Here is a 14,833-nt window from a genome sequence, read left to right as displayed (position 1 = left end):
AAATCAAAATATTTATGATGTTTGAAAAGCATATGAGCAGTTGGATTTTAGTGACTGTCATACTCCTGGCAGTATAAGGTTTGGACCTTTATATAATGAGATCAGCCAGTTTGTCCTCAGAGTTGGTACTTGTGAGGGAGGGAGGTTCCATCTATATGATGGCCCTTCATTTCCCTCACTTCCTTCCACCTCTCTCCAAGTTCCTCTAATCTCTTCACCCCCACCTCCATCCTCTACCTCCCCATACCCCTCCATCCTCTCTACCTCTCTCGACTTCCTTCTGCCTCAACTCCATCTTCAAGGCTTAGACTTCAATCAGCAACCTGAAGCTGTTCCCAAAGGGGTAGGAAATGGCTTAGTTGTCTACAGTTCTTTATGCTCCAGGTACCAGGATTATTTATTCACTTAAGATGTCAGATCGTTCATCCAGCTCTAACTGAAGAGGAAGATGCACAGACAATAGCAAGGATCTCTGGCACTTTCATCCTTTTCCATACCCCTCTTTTGAAATGAACTGCACGTTATTTCTGGATATAGCTGGGGTTCTGTGATCACTCTTCTAAAGTAGGTAAAAATAGATATTTTATAGAATACTTCCATGTATATCATTTTTTAATTGCAGTGATCTTAAAGGTAAATTTTTGGGGGAATAAAAGCCTGTAGCTGTGGAAGTTTTTTTTTGTCCTAAAATAGCAAGTTAGATGGAAATCTATCTGTTGTCCTGGGGAATTGGACTGCTGATCTTTTACACATACACACACACACACACACACACACACACACACACACACACAAATAAAGACAGATACAAAATTTGAGTTGCCAAACTATCTTATAGTATAGCAAGGTAGTTTTAAAGCTGGTTTAAAAATTACATTTTAAACAAAACTGTGAAAATGAATATTCAGGCTTATCTTTACTTTCTTTCAATTTTCTAAAAATTCAACAGTAAGCAGGCCATATTCAATGCCACCTGGAGCCCAGCTAAGCTAACCAACTGCAAAGACTGCTGCCAGCAATCACTGGTGATGGTCTGTGCTCTGCTGTTTCTCGTAGAACTTATATTAGTACTTCTTTGACCTGTGAAAAAAGTATTTGCTTTTATTTTTGTTGCTGTCTCACTTGATGTTTGTCTTTATCGCTCAATCTGTAATTGCAGTAGTTCTTCTTTTAGCTAAAACACATTTTCATATTTAAATATGTAAATTATTTGTACATATAGTATGTATAAATTATCTAAGCCTGAGTCTTCAATGGGCTTTACTTAGAACCTTTGGTCTTTAACTATCTTAACTAGTGTTCATCTTGGCTCCCTGTGAATAATTCAGGTTATCAATACTTTATAACAATGATATTTAAGAATGCTATTAAAAAGTTTACGTTTGGAAAAATCAATAACTCCACAAGTATGAACTTCATTCATTCATTCATTAATAACAACTATGGACAGGGAATGAGAACTTCATATGACCCATGTCTTTAAAAAAAATGGCATCAGTTCAGACAGGAAGGTGTGATAAGCACAGGGGTCAAGACAAGGCTGGAGAACCCCACAGAAATTGGTGACCTGACAAGGAGAAGCTCATGGACTCCAGTCTGATAGCTGGGAAACCAGCATAGGACTGACCCAGATTTCCTGAATGTGCTATTAGTTAGGAGGACTGGGCAGTCTATGGGGCCTCTGGTAGTGAAACAGTATTTATCCCTAGTATATGAATGGACTTTGGGAGCCAATTCCACATAGAGGGATACTCCCTCAGCCTAGATACATCTGAGAGGGCCTGGGCCCTATTCCAAAAGATATGAAGACTCCTCATGGAAGTCCTCACCCTCCCTGGGGAGCAGAAAGGGTGTGGGATGGGGGTTTGTGGTGGGAACAGTGGAGGGTGTGATGGTTCAGGAACTGGGATTGACATGTAAAACAAATTTGTTTAAAATTTAAGTAAAAAGTATTAAAAAAAATTGTGCTCAGTTATAGGGACCAATGCACATTTTTAAAGATGATCTTGATCTGGAAAATTGTTAGCTCTTATGGCAAAACCACGCCCATCACATGCCCTGATCATGCCTTTAACATATGACATTACAATTCTGTCAGTCCTAGGCCAGAAGAACCTCTAACACATACATGAAGAAAGCTCCTATAAAGAATGAGAGGAAGGAGCTCACGAAGAATCCTACAGAGGGTGTTTATGGCATGGCAGTGACAGAAAAGCCTTTATAGAGAAAAAGGTGGAAGGCCAGATATGTCATGAGAAGTATATTAACTTGCTTTCAATTGCACTAACTAAAATCAATTTGGGTGAGGAAAGGATTTATTCATCTCACACTGCCATGTGTCACAGTCAATCACAGAGAACTCAGGGTAGGAACTTAAGTAAAAATCATGGGAGAAAGCTACTTCTTGGCTCATTTCCTTTGGCTTGCTCTGCCACTTTTTAAAATAGTGCCACACCCAACTAGGGACAACATCACCAACAGTGGGCAGGATCTTCCTATATTAATTAACAACTAAGAATATGTTCATAGACATGCTCTCAGGGCAATGTGATGGAGGCAATTCCTCAACATTCTTGCTTTCTGGGTGACTCTAGTTAGTGCCAAGTTCAGAAAAACTAACCAGTGCAAGGGTTAAGGGAGTATGGATGGAAAATGGACCAGAGTCAGATAACAACGAGATAACTTTACGTGACTTCAGGCTTAGTACAAAGAAACTGAGGTTGAGATAGAATGAGAGAAGGGAGAGCTGTGGACACCACATACAGAACATGCCCTTGAGTGGAGACCTATCACTAGATGTAGTGAGACAATGTGGGATGATTTGTGTGAATTTCCTAGGTTTGAAATATCTCTGACCATTGTGCCACTGACAAGCTTTCATCTTCTGACAGCTCTCTCTTGGTGTTAATCACTAGTAAGTGGCTAATAACTAATCAGTCAAAACGGTAAAATTAGTATGCAGGTATAAAGGCAAATTTGACATCCATAATGTGATACTCAAATAAAGCAACGCTTCACCTCAGCTCTGATCATTCTCTTGGGGGCTGCTATCAATTAAATCATTCAGATATTTTAGTTGTGTCATGAGAACAAAAAGACATGATGGGAATATCCATCCACAGCATCATGAGGGAGTCTGTATTAGACAATAAATGGATGTCCTGATCTGGTCTATACTTGTTTCAAATTACTATAATTTATTTATTCTTTCATAATCACATACATATGTCTGCATATAGTACGCACATTGATTACATTATCCTCTCTCATCTTTAGTCCTCCCGAATCCCTCATTTCTAATAAATGCCCTTCTTACCATCATGGTGTGTGTGTGTGTGTGTGTGTGTGTGTGTGTGTGTGTGTGTGTGTCCTATCAAATTTAATTAATGTTACTTGATTGGGCATGAGTGAGGGTTACTTTTATTTGAACAACTTAAATAGGTTACCTTTGAGGAATATGAATCCCCCTCCTGAAGCAACCCTTAACTACCCAGAAGTCTTTAAGATTATTTAATACCTTTTCATACTCCTTCTTGTTTAGTCATAATAATCCCATTTATAACAGGAAAATGCTTGCAGAAAGTAGAAAAATGTCATCTTACTGAATGCAACTAAAATTGGAGCAGGAGAAGATGTAGGTACAGTTCCTCTTCTGTTATCCATAGTCAGAAGGAAGGCTAAGATGGCTCAATTGAAGTGCCCCTCCCCCACTTAGGTAGTTGTATACCTACCTAGATATCATGCATAGATTCAAAATTCATGTCATCAACACTTGTCCCTCTCCTCTCAGATACTCATTAGGGCCTTCATTCCTTCCTTTGGGAACAGCAATGGCCCAGATTCTCCAGCTGATTGGCTTTTCTACTAGGAGTGGGATGTTTAATTAACCCAACTCCCATCAGCAAGCTGCAATAATGAGCTTGCTTCAACCATGAATCGCCGTACACTGATACATACACCTTATTAAATTTAGAGTTGTTATTCAGTTGCAAACTTCTGGAGGAAATTATTTTATATAAAAAACTATGAAAAGCTTTTAAAATATTTTATAAATGAACTCAGTTTTACCTGAGAACACACATGCACACTTAAGACAGCTAGTGGCACCATAATAATTCCCTAGGTTTCCACATTACTTCTTTTCAAAGAGATTAAATGACTTGCTTGAAGAGGTTTTCATTCTTCTTTCTATTTGTGCTCAATAATGCATAATGTTTAGCAGATTGGAATTCCTTCTTTAAAGTGTTAATCTCTTACTTTCTTTTATAAATGCACCTTCTTAATTCCAGACATCCAAAAGCGACCAATTTCCACAGCTCATTCATTGGCACAGTAGCCAATGATGATTTGACATCTACAGAATGGCTTACATTGAAATGCTTCATGGTTATAATCTTTATGTATTTTTTATTCCAATTAAATATGCCTGGAATGAAATGGCTCTTTAAATCATGCCACTTAAGAGTATAAGCATGGATTCAGTATTTAGCATTACTTCTCTTGTTGAATGACTATATTGATTTCAATGTGAAATTTTCTAGGTCATGGAAGCCTGCTTGTTTGAAACTTAATGGTCAAACATTTTTCTTACATGATTTCTTCTGCTCAAGTTCAATAGCCTTTTCAAGTTATAATGCATATTCATTCAAGTTCACACGTCATGGTTTGTCTCTGCTTTGACTCTGAGAAATACACAGCAGGCAAATGTGTTACAAGAAATAAAATTACTATAACATATAGTTCTTGTACTGTCTGCATTTTGTCTTAATAATATTAATTTTAATATTTTTAATTTTTAATAATTTTAAATATGAGACATTTGAATAACTTTTGAAACATTACAAAAGTACAAGGAAAGCACACAAAGGCACTGTCATTTGTAAAATTCTAAGTTAAAGAATTCTGGGTAGAGTTTCCAGGCTGAAACTGACACAGTTTAGTGAGATTTATAGGAATCCTTGGAGCAAGTGAAGACATCAGATAAGAAGAGTCAGAGGTTTGTTTGGGGGTTGCCAGGCCACTCAGACATCCAGAGAAGCACAAAGCACAGAAGCACAAAAGACCTGAGTTTTACCACTTACTATTTTCACTTGACAAGTTGGAAAACTAGGGCATAAAAATCTTATCCAAAGTCTCAGTGACTTTTTGGTTGGGCCAAGATGGAAGCTACTTGTTAATGACATCCAGTCTTTTTCTACAGCCCTAGATCATTTAGTTAAGTAGAGGCCATGCACCAGACACTATAATATGGCACTAAGAACTTTTTTACTTAATCATAGGAGTGTACTCATTACTCTTGTCAAAGCTTTCAAAACCCATGATAGAAAATAAAACCCAGAAAATAAAGTTCCTGTTTCAATTAACTGGTCAAGAGGGAAAGAAATCAGTTGTAGTATATTCCAACAGAGTAACTTAGATACAACTGAGAGTTTCTTTTTAAACAGGCCAGTGTAGTTTATTTCTGAATTGTCAACATGACTGGATTTTAGAGTCTAAAGTAACAAGGGTTCTTCTTAATGGAGAGAATTACTGCTTTAAATCACTGACAAGAAATTGCACTTTAAGATTCAGCAGCCAGTGGATACAAACACTAGGGATAAACATGTCTACTTGCATCAATCAAGGACAGCTGAGCTAAGCTGCACCCCCAGAAATGTGAGCAATTATTTATGAAATTATCTTTTCTTCAGTGATTCTAAACTGCAATTCTAGAATAAACGGCATGAGGAAAACTGACAATGTCACCATTCCAATTAACCATGGAGTCACATGAATATCCAAAACCAAGGAATTTTAGTTATTCTTTGCTTAACCTTAGCACTTTTGACACAGAGTTTTTTTTAGCTTTAAAAGAAGACTGATTAAATAGACCAACAGACTGGCCCATTCTTCATATACATACATACATACATACATACATACATACATACATACATACAATTGTATATGTATATGTTTATATATATGTATATATATATATACATGTGTACATATATATTAAAGACAAGTGTGTGAATAAACAGACTCACATGTCTAAAGACAAAAAGGTGGGGCAGAGAGCACTTAGTAGAACGTTTTGTGGTTACCTGAGTCAGGTTTGGATCATCTGTTGTGGAGCTGTCATTGCCTTTAGCCATTTTATTGTTGCCATTGTTATTGTTTATATGTGTATGATATATGTTTGGTATATATACACATATATGTGTGCAGAGGATGGAGGAGGACATGGGTGTCCTCTTCTAGTACAGAGTCCCCTATTGAATCAAAAGTTAGGCCGGTAAATGATAATCTCTAGAGAGCCTTCTGTCACCCCTGTTCAGAGCATTAGCATTAGAGACACATGAGCACCTATTCCCAGTTTTATGTGGGTGCTGGGATGTCAATTGAGGTTGTTATGTCTGTGTCACAAGGTCACATGCCTGCAAGCCACTTCTCTAGCCATTGTTTGGGTTTTGGATCAGTGTCTTAATTTTCCTGGGAATAGTCACGAATTACTAATCTATACAGTGGTTACCATGATGTCAGCAGTCAAAGACAAGAACACTAGATTTCTGAAGCCAATGCATCTAATGACAGTGCAGGACCAAAATCTGACTGTCTCTATCAGGTTATTTTGTGAGCAAGTCTCCGAGAGAATTTTTTAAAGATTTTTCTTTTTAATTTGTGTGTGAGTGTTTTGTCTGCCACATGTTGTATGCCACATGTATACCTGGTGTTCATGGAGGCCGGAAGTGGGCTGCAGATCCACTGGGACTAGAATTAGAGAGGGTTGCAATATGAATGCTGGGAACTGAACTCTCATACTCTATAAAAGAAACAAGTGCTGGGCAGTGGTGGTGCTGGGCAGTGGTGGTGGACCCCTTTAACCCCAGCACTCAGGCAGCAGAGGCAGGCAAATATCTGAGTTCAAGGCCAGCCTGATCTACAGAGTGAGTTCCAGGAAAGGTTCCAAAACTTCACTGAGGACCCCTGTCTTGAAAGAGAGGGGGGTGGAAAGAGAGGGAGAGAGAGAGAAGTGTGACTGAGGCATGTCTCGAGCTCCCATGAGGGACTTTCTTGATTGTTAATTGAGTCAGAAGGAAACAGGTCACTATGGTTGGACCATTCCTTGGGCACTGGTGCTGCTGTGTATAACAAAGCTAGCTAAGCATGAGTTTTCGAGCAAGTGAACTGGAAAGTTAGCCCAGCAAACAGTGCTTCTCCACAGTCCCTGCTGAGCTTCTTGGCCATAAAGTAAATTCCCTTGTTGGAATACATGCTATGAAACAAGAAGCCTGCCTTCAGATTCCTGCCTTCAGTCCTTGCCTTGGCATCCTTCAGTGATGGACTGAGGCTTGAAAGTGTAAGCTAAACGAATCCTTCCCCTCCTTATGTTGCCTTTTGCCAATGAGCTTTAGCACAGCAGTGGAAAGCAAACTAGAAAAGCATCTTTTAGAATATTAAAAATAATATTCAAGAGTATAAATTTTATTTTACAATTTTTCTTTAGTTAAAAGCAAGATCATTTTTAAATTAAATGCTTTAAAATTGCTTTTCAAAGGAGTCAAGGGAGAGGGTGAACAAACAACAATCTTTCATCCTTAAAATATAAAATAATCCTGGACCATTATTTTTAAAAATTGACCACATTTGAGTCATGAATATCTCACTACTTTGTGTTACTCGTTCTGTGTTTATGATATCAACAGGTACCTACTAACGCTGTCAGGCTGGGGTAAAAGGAAGAAGATATCACTGAAGGTAATGAAACAACGATCACCAGCTAAAATTGTAGTTATTAACAATTTTGGTTCATGTGCATAACATTATGTTTCTAAGAGCACACCTGATATTTTTAAACATAAAGTAATATTTTTTTATTTTACTCTATAATCAAGAACAATTAAAAGTGTAATTATCCCTTCCTACTCTGCATTTTACTTCCCTCCCATTTATGTAGAATACAATGTCAGGTCTAATAAAACTCAGCATGACTTTCTCTGAAGGCTTGAGACACAGCTAATAAATGGTAGAAAGGAACACAGCTCTTGGTTCTCAAAGGCTGCAAAGGACCCAGGTCTTTCTTCTATGTACAAGTTTTGTTCTGGAAGCATGCAAAGGCCTCTCAAAATCAGACAATGGTGTCTCTGAGAAACATCCCATAGATTTATACTTAGCAGATGAATTTTTCCCCTGAAATTACTTCATTAGTTAACTGTCCCCTTTATCCAGTTTTTCTAGCTAATTGGCACAGCTGCCAACTGGAAGTGTTAAGGGTTCTCCAAAGAAGCTGATAGGTATGGAGAAAACCCAATAGTTTCACAAGTCCTAAGTGAAAGGCCTGATAATTTCACAGGGGAATTGTGTGTTTTAGAAGTACATACTCTCTTTATATGTTTCTCTTTTGTTATAAAAGAAATACTTGTTATGGATCTTCCTTTTGGTGAGTAGTTTTTAATTATTGTCTATAATCCCAACTTTTTTGCTATAGACAACAGTATCAACCCAGAGTGCCAACCAATGGTTTTATTAGACATTGACTTGTCAAACATTCCTGCAGGCCAAAACTGAATTCTGAACAACTGCACTATAGACACATTGCTCCTAAGAATTTTGAGTGTTGCATGAGTGACTTGAGATGTTGAGGTGTTATATACATGTGTAGTTTTTGTTTTGTGCATCTAAAATTAACTGTAGAATCCCCTTAATTTTTAAATTCAATTCTTGAAATAACTTAAAGTGATTTATATGTATGCACATATGCATAGATGTAACTCAAGCATGTTGGAGACATTAAAAACTACTGTTTATTCAGTTACGCTCATAAGAAGATGGAGAGAGTATCATTTGGTTAACTAATGAGTTTATAAATATTTCCAGGTAAAGAGAGGGAAAGTCACTTGTAACTATCAATGACTATGGATTACTTGAGAATGCCATGGTCATCTCCAGCATCAAAAGTGATAGGGACTGCTTTTCTTCCCCATATATACAGTAGAACCATGCAAGATAACCAAATTGCATGGTGGGCTCATTTGATATACAGTGGTGGAATCAGTTTAAGTAACTAAAGCATGTTTAAAACAAAAGAAACAAAAGCTAGTGTGACTGAACGATCTGGACATGGAAACAATTGATCTGGAACTGCATGGGGCTTTACACAGACTTGTGGTGTGAGTCGTGTAGGGCAAATGCAAGAGCTACTCACTCAGAAACTGAAATTCCCTGGTCTTTGAAACTCAACGGCAACAGTTTTCACCCCTTAATGATTTCATATAATATACTCAACAACGGATTCAGGAAGGAGGATCCTAAACATAGATATTGCTACGGTGATAAAAGATAAATGTGTGTGTGTGTGTGTTTTTGCTGGTGTATGTATGTATCTGTGTGTGTGTCTGTATGGTATGTGGTATGGTGGTGTTGTTGGTGGTGTGTATGTGTGTGTGTTTGCTGGTGTATGTATGTATCTGTGTGTGTGTGTCTGTATGGTATGTGGTATGGTGATGGTGTTGGTGGTGTGTATGTGTGTGTTTGCTGGTGTATGTATGTATCTGTGTGTGTGTCTGTATGGTATGTGGTATGGTGGTGGTGTTGGTGGTGTGTATGTGTGTGTTTGCTGGTGTATGTATGTATCTGTGTGTGTGTGTCTGTATGGTATGTGGTATGGTGATGGTGTTGGTGGTGTGTATGTGTGTGTTTGCTGGTGTATGTATGTATCTGTGTGTGTGTCTGTATGGTATGTGGTATGGTGATGGTGTTGGTGGTGTGTATGTGTGTGTTTGCTGGTGTATGTATGTATCTGTGTGTGTGTCTGTATGGTATGTGGTATGGTGATGGTGGTGGTGGTGCTAGACCCTGTGATGGTGTACAGTGGGGAATTGATGAGTCTATTGTCATTGACAATGAAGGGAACCCTGTGATAATATGAAGTAGGCAGACAGAACAATTCCTTACATGAAAGGGAAATAAATCCCAAACTTTGTCCAGTTTGCTGTCTTTCATGCAAGATTTCCTGCAGTAAATCCCCAACAGCTGAGTTGGAACAATCTTAGTTAAGCTTTTTTTCCTTTAGCAATTCTGGACATGGTTAGATTCGTCCAAATCAAACCTTTCATCTAAAAACCTCATGGTCTTCTCCATTAGAATTTTTGGAGCTGTTGTAAGAATTCTGATTTTAGCCTTAAGAAGCTCACACCTTTGGGGGGACAAAACGTATTGCAACTTGCCAGATTGTCATTTTAGTGCCCACTCAGAACACACTAGTTCTTACAACATGCCTGAACTTAAAAAAATTTTCTTTGTATTTTGACATTGGAACCAAAAGACTCAGAAGCAAGTCCCCTGAGCTTTGCTTGGGCATAAGGGGCCTCTTGTTGGTTTTGAGGCCTTCAACAGACCAGATTGCTCAACTTACTCTCTGCAGGCTCTTTGGACCTTCGGCCACTGGATGATTTCCTCAGCAGGCTCCGTCCTGAGGTAAAAAGGCTGGTGAGCTCCTCCAAAGGACTGGTGGGTGTCCGGGACCTGGAGCCACTCTGCGCAGCGCTGTAGGTGTTCACTGCGGCATTGATCATCTTGGCCCCATCTTGGGACATGGGTCTGGGGGTCGAGTGAGGCACTGAGGATGAACTTCTTGAGAGGCTGCCCGAATGCACAGCATCATACGGGGGAGGTCTCTTGAGACTCAAGGGCGTCAGGGACCGCCCCATGCTGACAGGGGAAGGTGATGTGGAATGACTTTTAGGATAGCCATGAGGAGACTGTGTTCTGTACAAAGTGGATGGAGGTGGAGGAGATGAGGAGAGCACAGATGTTGCAGGCACAGGACCCAGTGCTCCAGTCTGGTCTTTAGCGTGGCTGGAGGTGTGCGATGGCAGGGAGGATGGACATGCTCCGGGTGGCTGTTTCATGTAAGACACATTTTCCAACACAGGAAGCTTTGTGACCTCCAGGGGAGTCAGCGGAGACTCATCAGAATTGGGGGAGCAGTGTACCGGGGCTGGTGGGAACACCAGCAGGGGTGGTCTATGGGAAAGCAAGTTAGGGAAGGGTGGGGGTATCTCACAAAGCAGACCCTTAGGAGTACATGGTCCTGAAGACTTGATGAAGTCCAGGTCAGGCACTGTGGGAGTAGCACACTGCGAAGAACAACTGTGATGATCAAAGTCACATTTGGAATCATGCCCCAAGTCGTCGAAAATGGGGTATTTCATCTCCTCATATACAGCCTCGCTCTGGTCATCTTCTTCCTTCCTGAAGTCTCTGAGAATGTTACCCACCATCTCGATGTACACAGGCTCCTCTTCTTCGGGGTCTGCTGCGGGACTGCAGACCTGAGACAGGGATGAATCTCGTGGCAGCGAGGTCCTCCTCGGCACATGCTTTTTGATGTAGGTTTCATCGAATGATGTGCTAAGCTGTGTGTTAGGGTTCCGTTTTGGTTTTGGAGGGGGGATTTTCTTTGAATATTCATCACTGTGGGGTCTTGGCTTGGCAGACACTGAAAGAGGGAAAAGAAAAGATTGAGGAGTAAACCATGAATATATTAGAAAGCTTTTAAATTTGACCTGTGCTTATGTTTTCCCCAATTATTTATGGAAAGAGTAGTCAACTTCGTTATTAGCTTGAGTCTTTGATTAAAACTCAAACTCCCTAATCCTATAGTGGCTCTCTATTAAGATATCACTTTCATAGCTCTTCCACTGCATCCCTCCCCTCTCAAACACCCCATTCCTTCATGTTCTCATCTCCCTCCCCTCTAGGTGCTGGGGTAATTCTCAAGTAACCGCGAGTATGACCCCAGATAAGGCTCTTAGCAGTAGTGGAGAGGGTGCCCAAACTGGTCTTCCTATGTAATCAGAATACTACAACTATCATCATAGAGCCTTTATCCAGTAACTGAGGGAAACAGATGCAGAAATCCGTAACCAAGAACTAGACCTAGCTCCTGTTATCCAGTTGAATTCGAAGAGAGGGAGGAAGGAATATGTGTGCAAGGGAGGTCAAGATCATGATGGAGAAATCTACACAGACAGCTGAACTAAGGTTGTGGAAACTCATGACCTCTAGACCAACAATGGCAGAGATTCCAGGCCCTCCATTTGTGAGAGACACTTATGAAGTTTGGACTATCAGAGGGGCCCCAAGTAGTAGGACCATGATACAACCTGATACATGAGCTAGCTTGTTGGAGCCCATTCCCTATGGTGGGATTCCATGTTCAGCCCTAATGCATTGGAAAGGGGTTTGACCCTTCCCCAACCTATTGTGTCAGACTCTGTTAATGCCTCATAAGAGAGAGATAGAGGAGTGGAATGTGTGTGTGTGCTGGGGCGGACGTAAGGGGAGGAGGAGGATTGGGAAAACTTGTATCTTAAAATGAAATTTGAAAGAACAAATAAATTATATACTTAAAAAATCATTCAAACTCACAGTCAAACATGTCCCACAGAAAATCTTGGTTGTAGAATCATACTTAATCTCGATTTCAGACTAATTATTATCTAGCTACTCATCTAAAACTGATAAATGTGTTAGATGCCTGGGGGTAGTTACTACCCTGCCTTGGAATTATCAATGGAAAACTTAAGGGTGAAGCTTCTTGGATAATGACATATAAAAATTAATTTGGAAGAATTAAGTGAAACTAAAATTGTTGCTGGTGGGAAAAATATGATGTATGTCACAAAAAATGTAACAGGAATTGAGATATTTTGCTGGTGTGGATGTAATACATGCTTTCTCCTTTCATTTAGAATAAAAAAAATCTTAGCTTATTGGATATAATCTCTGTGCTGACACAAATAAACAGCTCCTTCGAAGATGGATCCAAGACTTCAGAGAAATGGCTATGAAAATCTTTGAAGTCTAGATGAATTAATCTCTAGATTTCTTGCTATGTTTAGGGCATATTTATCTACTTTTGTTCAGCAGATATCTTAAGGTATGCCAAATGCCATCTTGGTGTGAATTTATTAGCAATGTTCCACTCTCATTTGAAGTCCCTGGATAGTTTTAAAAGTGAATAACTAAGGGGCAATGCATCAGCTCCAATAAATGCTAGAAAGTGGGAACTTGTGACAGATGAGTATAACAACGAACTACCTCCCTATAGGCTGGAAGTCCTATCCCCACTCCACACCTCTTGACAGAAAAAAACTTTCTGACACAATACCATAAGGTAGACCCTGGTGGAAAATATCTTCAAGTAAAACCTGATGTTTATTATGAGAAAAGATTCTGGAATATTCTTATTGCCCTATTACCTCATTCGGTTGATTAGTACTTAAATGATTATCACCTGATGCAATGTGACAGACCTAGGGGCATACATAGATGGCAGTACATGAGGTAGGGTGACATCAAAGTTTACAGGGACCAAACTAGGACAAAGTTAACTGGACTACTCTATAATTTGCACATTAAGAGGGGTCTCAATGCACAAACCAAGGAACTTTGTATTTCTCTTTTGCCGTTTTCAAATTACATAGCTTATGACACAAACACCTTTCCAAAATTTACTAATATATAGGAATATTCCTAAGTGCTTTGTATGTGCTTGCTCTGTGCATCCACTGTGTCTCTAAGAAAGAAACAATCAATTATCTTATGCACTTCATTTGGCTGAGTGATTCATATAATTTTGAGCATTCTTGCCCATGCTGATGACTGCATGCTTCACAACTAAACAGCTTATTTGAATTCCATCCTCTGGTATTAGAATACTATGAGTACCTCTATTGTTTTAAAATTTAATGCAGAACATCCCAAGGCAGCCTTTTAAATTTTTTCCATCCCCTACCTTACACCATCTTGCCTTCTTCAAGAGAGCATTTTTTTTTTCATTTGTTGTACACAGCACTATTCAGGACAAATAGCTACACAAGAGCAGGCTTCTTGTTGGTAATCATGGTGACTCTCCAGTCTGTAATTATGACCACAAATCAACTGCCTAATTCTCTCTTTCTGGAGGCTTGTTGCTTATAATAGACACTGGCTGCTACTCACTTAGTCCCTGTACTTCCTCAGCCCATCACCAGGTGAAGCAGTTCTCTAGCTGGCCTTTCCTGGAAAAACCCTCATGTATCAGGAGGGAAGCCTCTCTCCTCCCTCTCCTGATTGGAGAAGGATCCCCAGTGCCAGCATCCTCATAAAACTCCAGTACTTCTTTCCCTGACTCTGCTAATTAGCATTATACAAATTTCCAGTTGGAAGAATAAGGATTATTTAGAGAGTAAATTGTTGAATAAATAACAAATAATTGAGTCTATTCCCTCCCTATTGGAGGGAAGTTGATTCCTATACTGCATCTTTATTTCATAACCCCCACCCCTTTCTAGAAATCTCACGGATCAGAGGCACACTTACTTTCCATGGATCTAACTTTCCAATTGCCCACATATCACAGGGTAGATCAATGATAATTTCAACTGTCATATTTTTAAAGTTTACCTATATATGGAAAAGCCTGAAATTTTAGGTAACATTATCCCCTAATTTATTCTACTTTAATCTATTTCTGGCAAATTAAAAAGTAATGAAAATTAATTCTCAATGTGATTTTTTCTAAGGCCCTTAAAAAAGTTTTGTGTTACATATACAAATATATAATTGTTGCTAATTAAAGTCACACACATACAAAGAGACAAAAAGGACTGCATTGCAACTTTCAATATTTGATTGGATTCAACCATGAGAAAAAGGTGATTTTATCATTTTAAAATGAATTTTAATTTATTTCTAATAAGCCCAAAGATAGAAGCAATAATTCTTGTTCAGCTTCAGAACACAAATTTTAAAGCTTAAAATAGTCTAATGACAGTCTCATTGAATGAGCAGAAAGTGACATTTT

The 14,833-nt window shown here is 39.1% G+C and overlaps 1 protein-coding gene across 3 annotated transcripts in view; it reads right to left on the bottom strand.

Annotated features, from left to right (window-relative positions):
- Window positions 1–14,833, bottom strand: part of Nyap2 (neuronal tyrosine-phosphorylated phosphoinositide-3-kinase adaptor 2) — a 227,562-nt gene that overhangs the window by 72,060 nt on the left and 140,669 nt on the right. For all 3 annotated transcript variants that reach the window (XM_051190565.1, XM_051190567.1, XM_051190566.1), the window contains exon 5: window positions 10,397–11,482. In XM_051190565.1, the coding sequence (XP_051046522.1) occupies window positions 10,397–11,482 (1,086 nt within the window). The remainder of the gene's footprint in view (window positions 1–10,396; window positions 11,483–14,833) is intronic.

The sequence above is a fragment of the Phodopus roborovskii genome, unplaced genomic scaffold (assembly GCF_943737965.1).
Source record: "Phodopus roborovskii unplaced genomic scaffold, PHOROB, whole genome shotgun sequence".
Lineage (NCBI taxonomy): Eukaryota > Metazoa > Chordata > Mammalia > Rodentia > Cricetidae > Phodopus > Phodopus roborovskii.
Note: the sequence above shows the minus strand (reverse complement) of the source record. Positions and strands in the feature narration are given on the sequence as shown.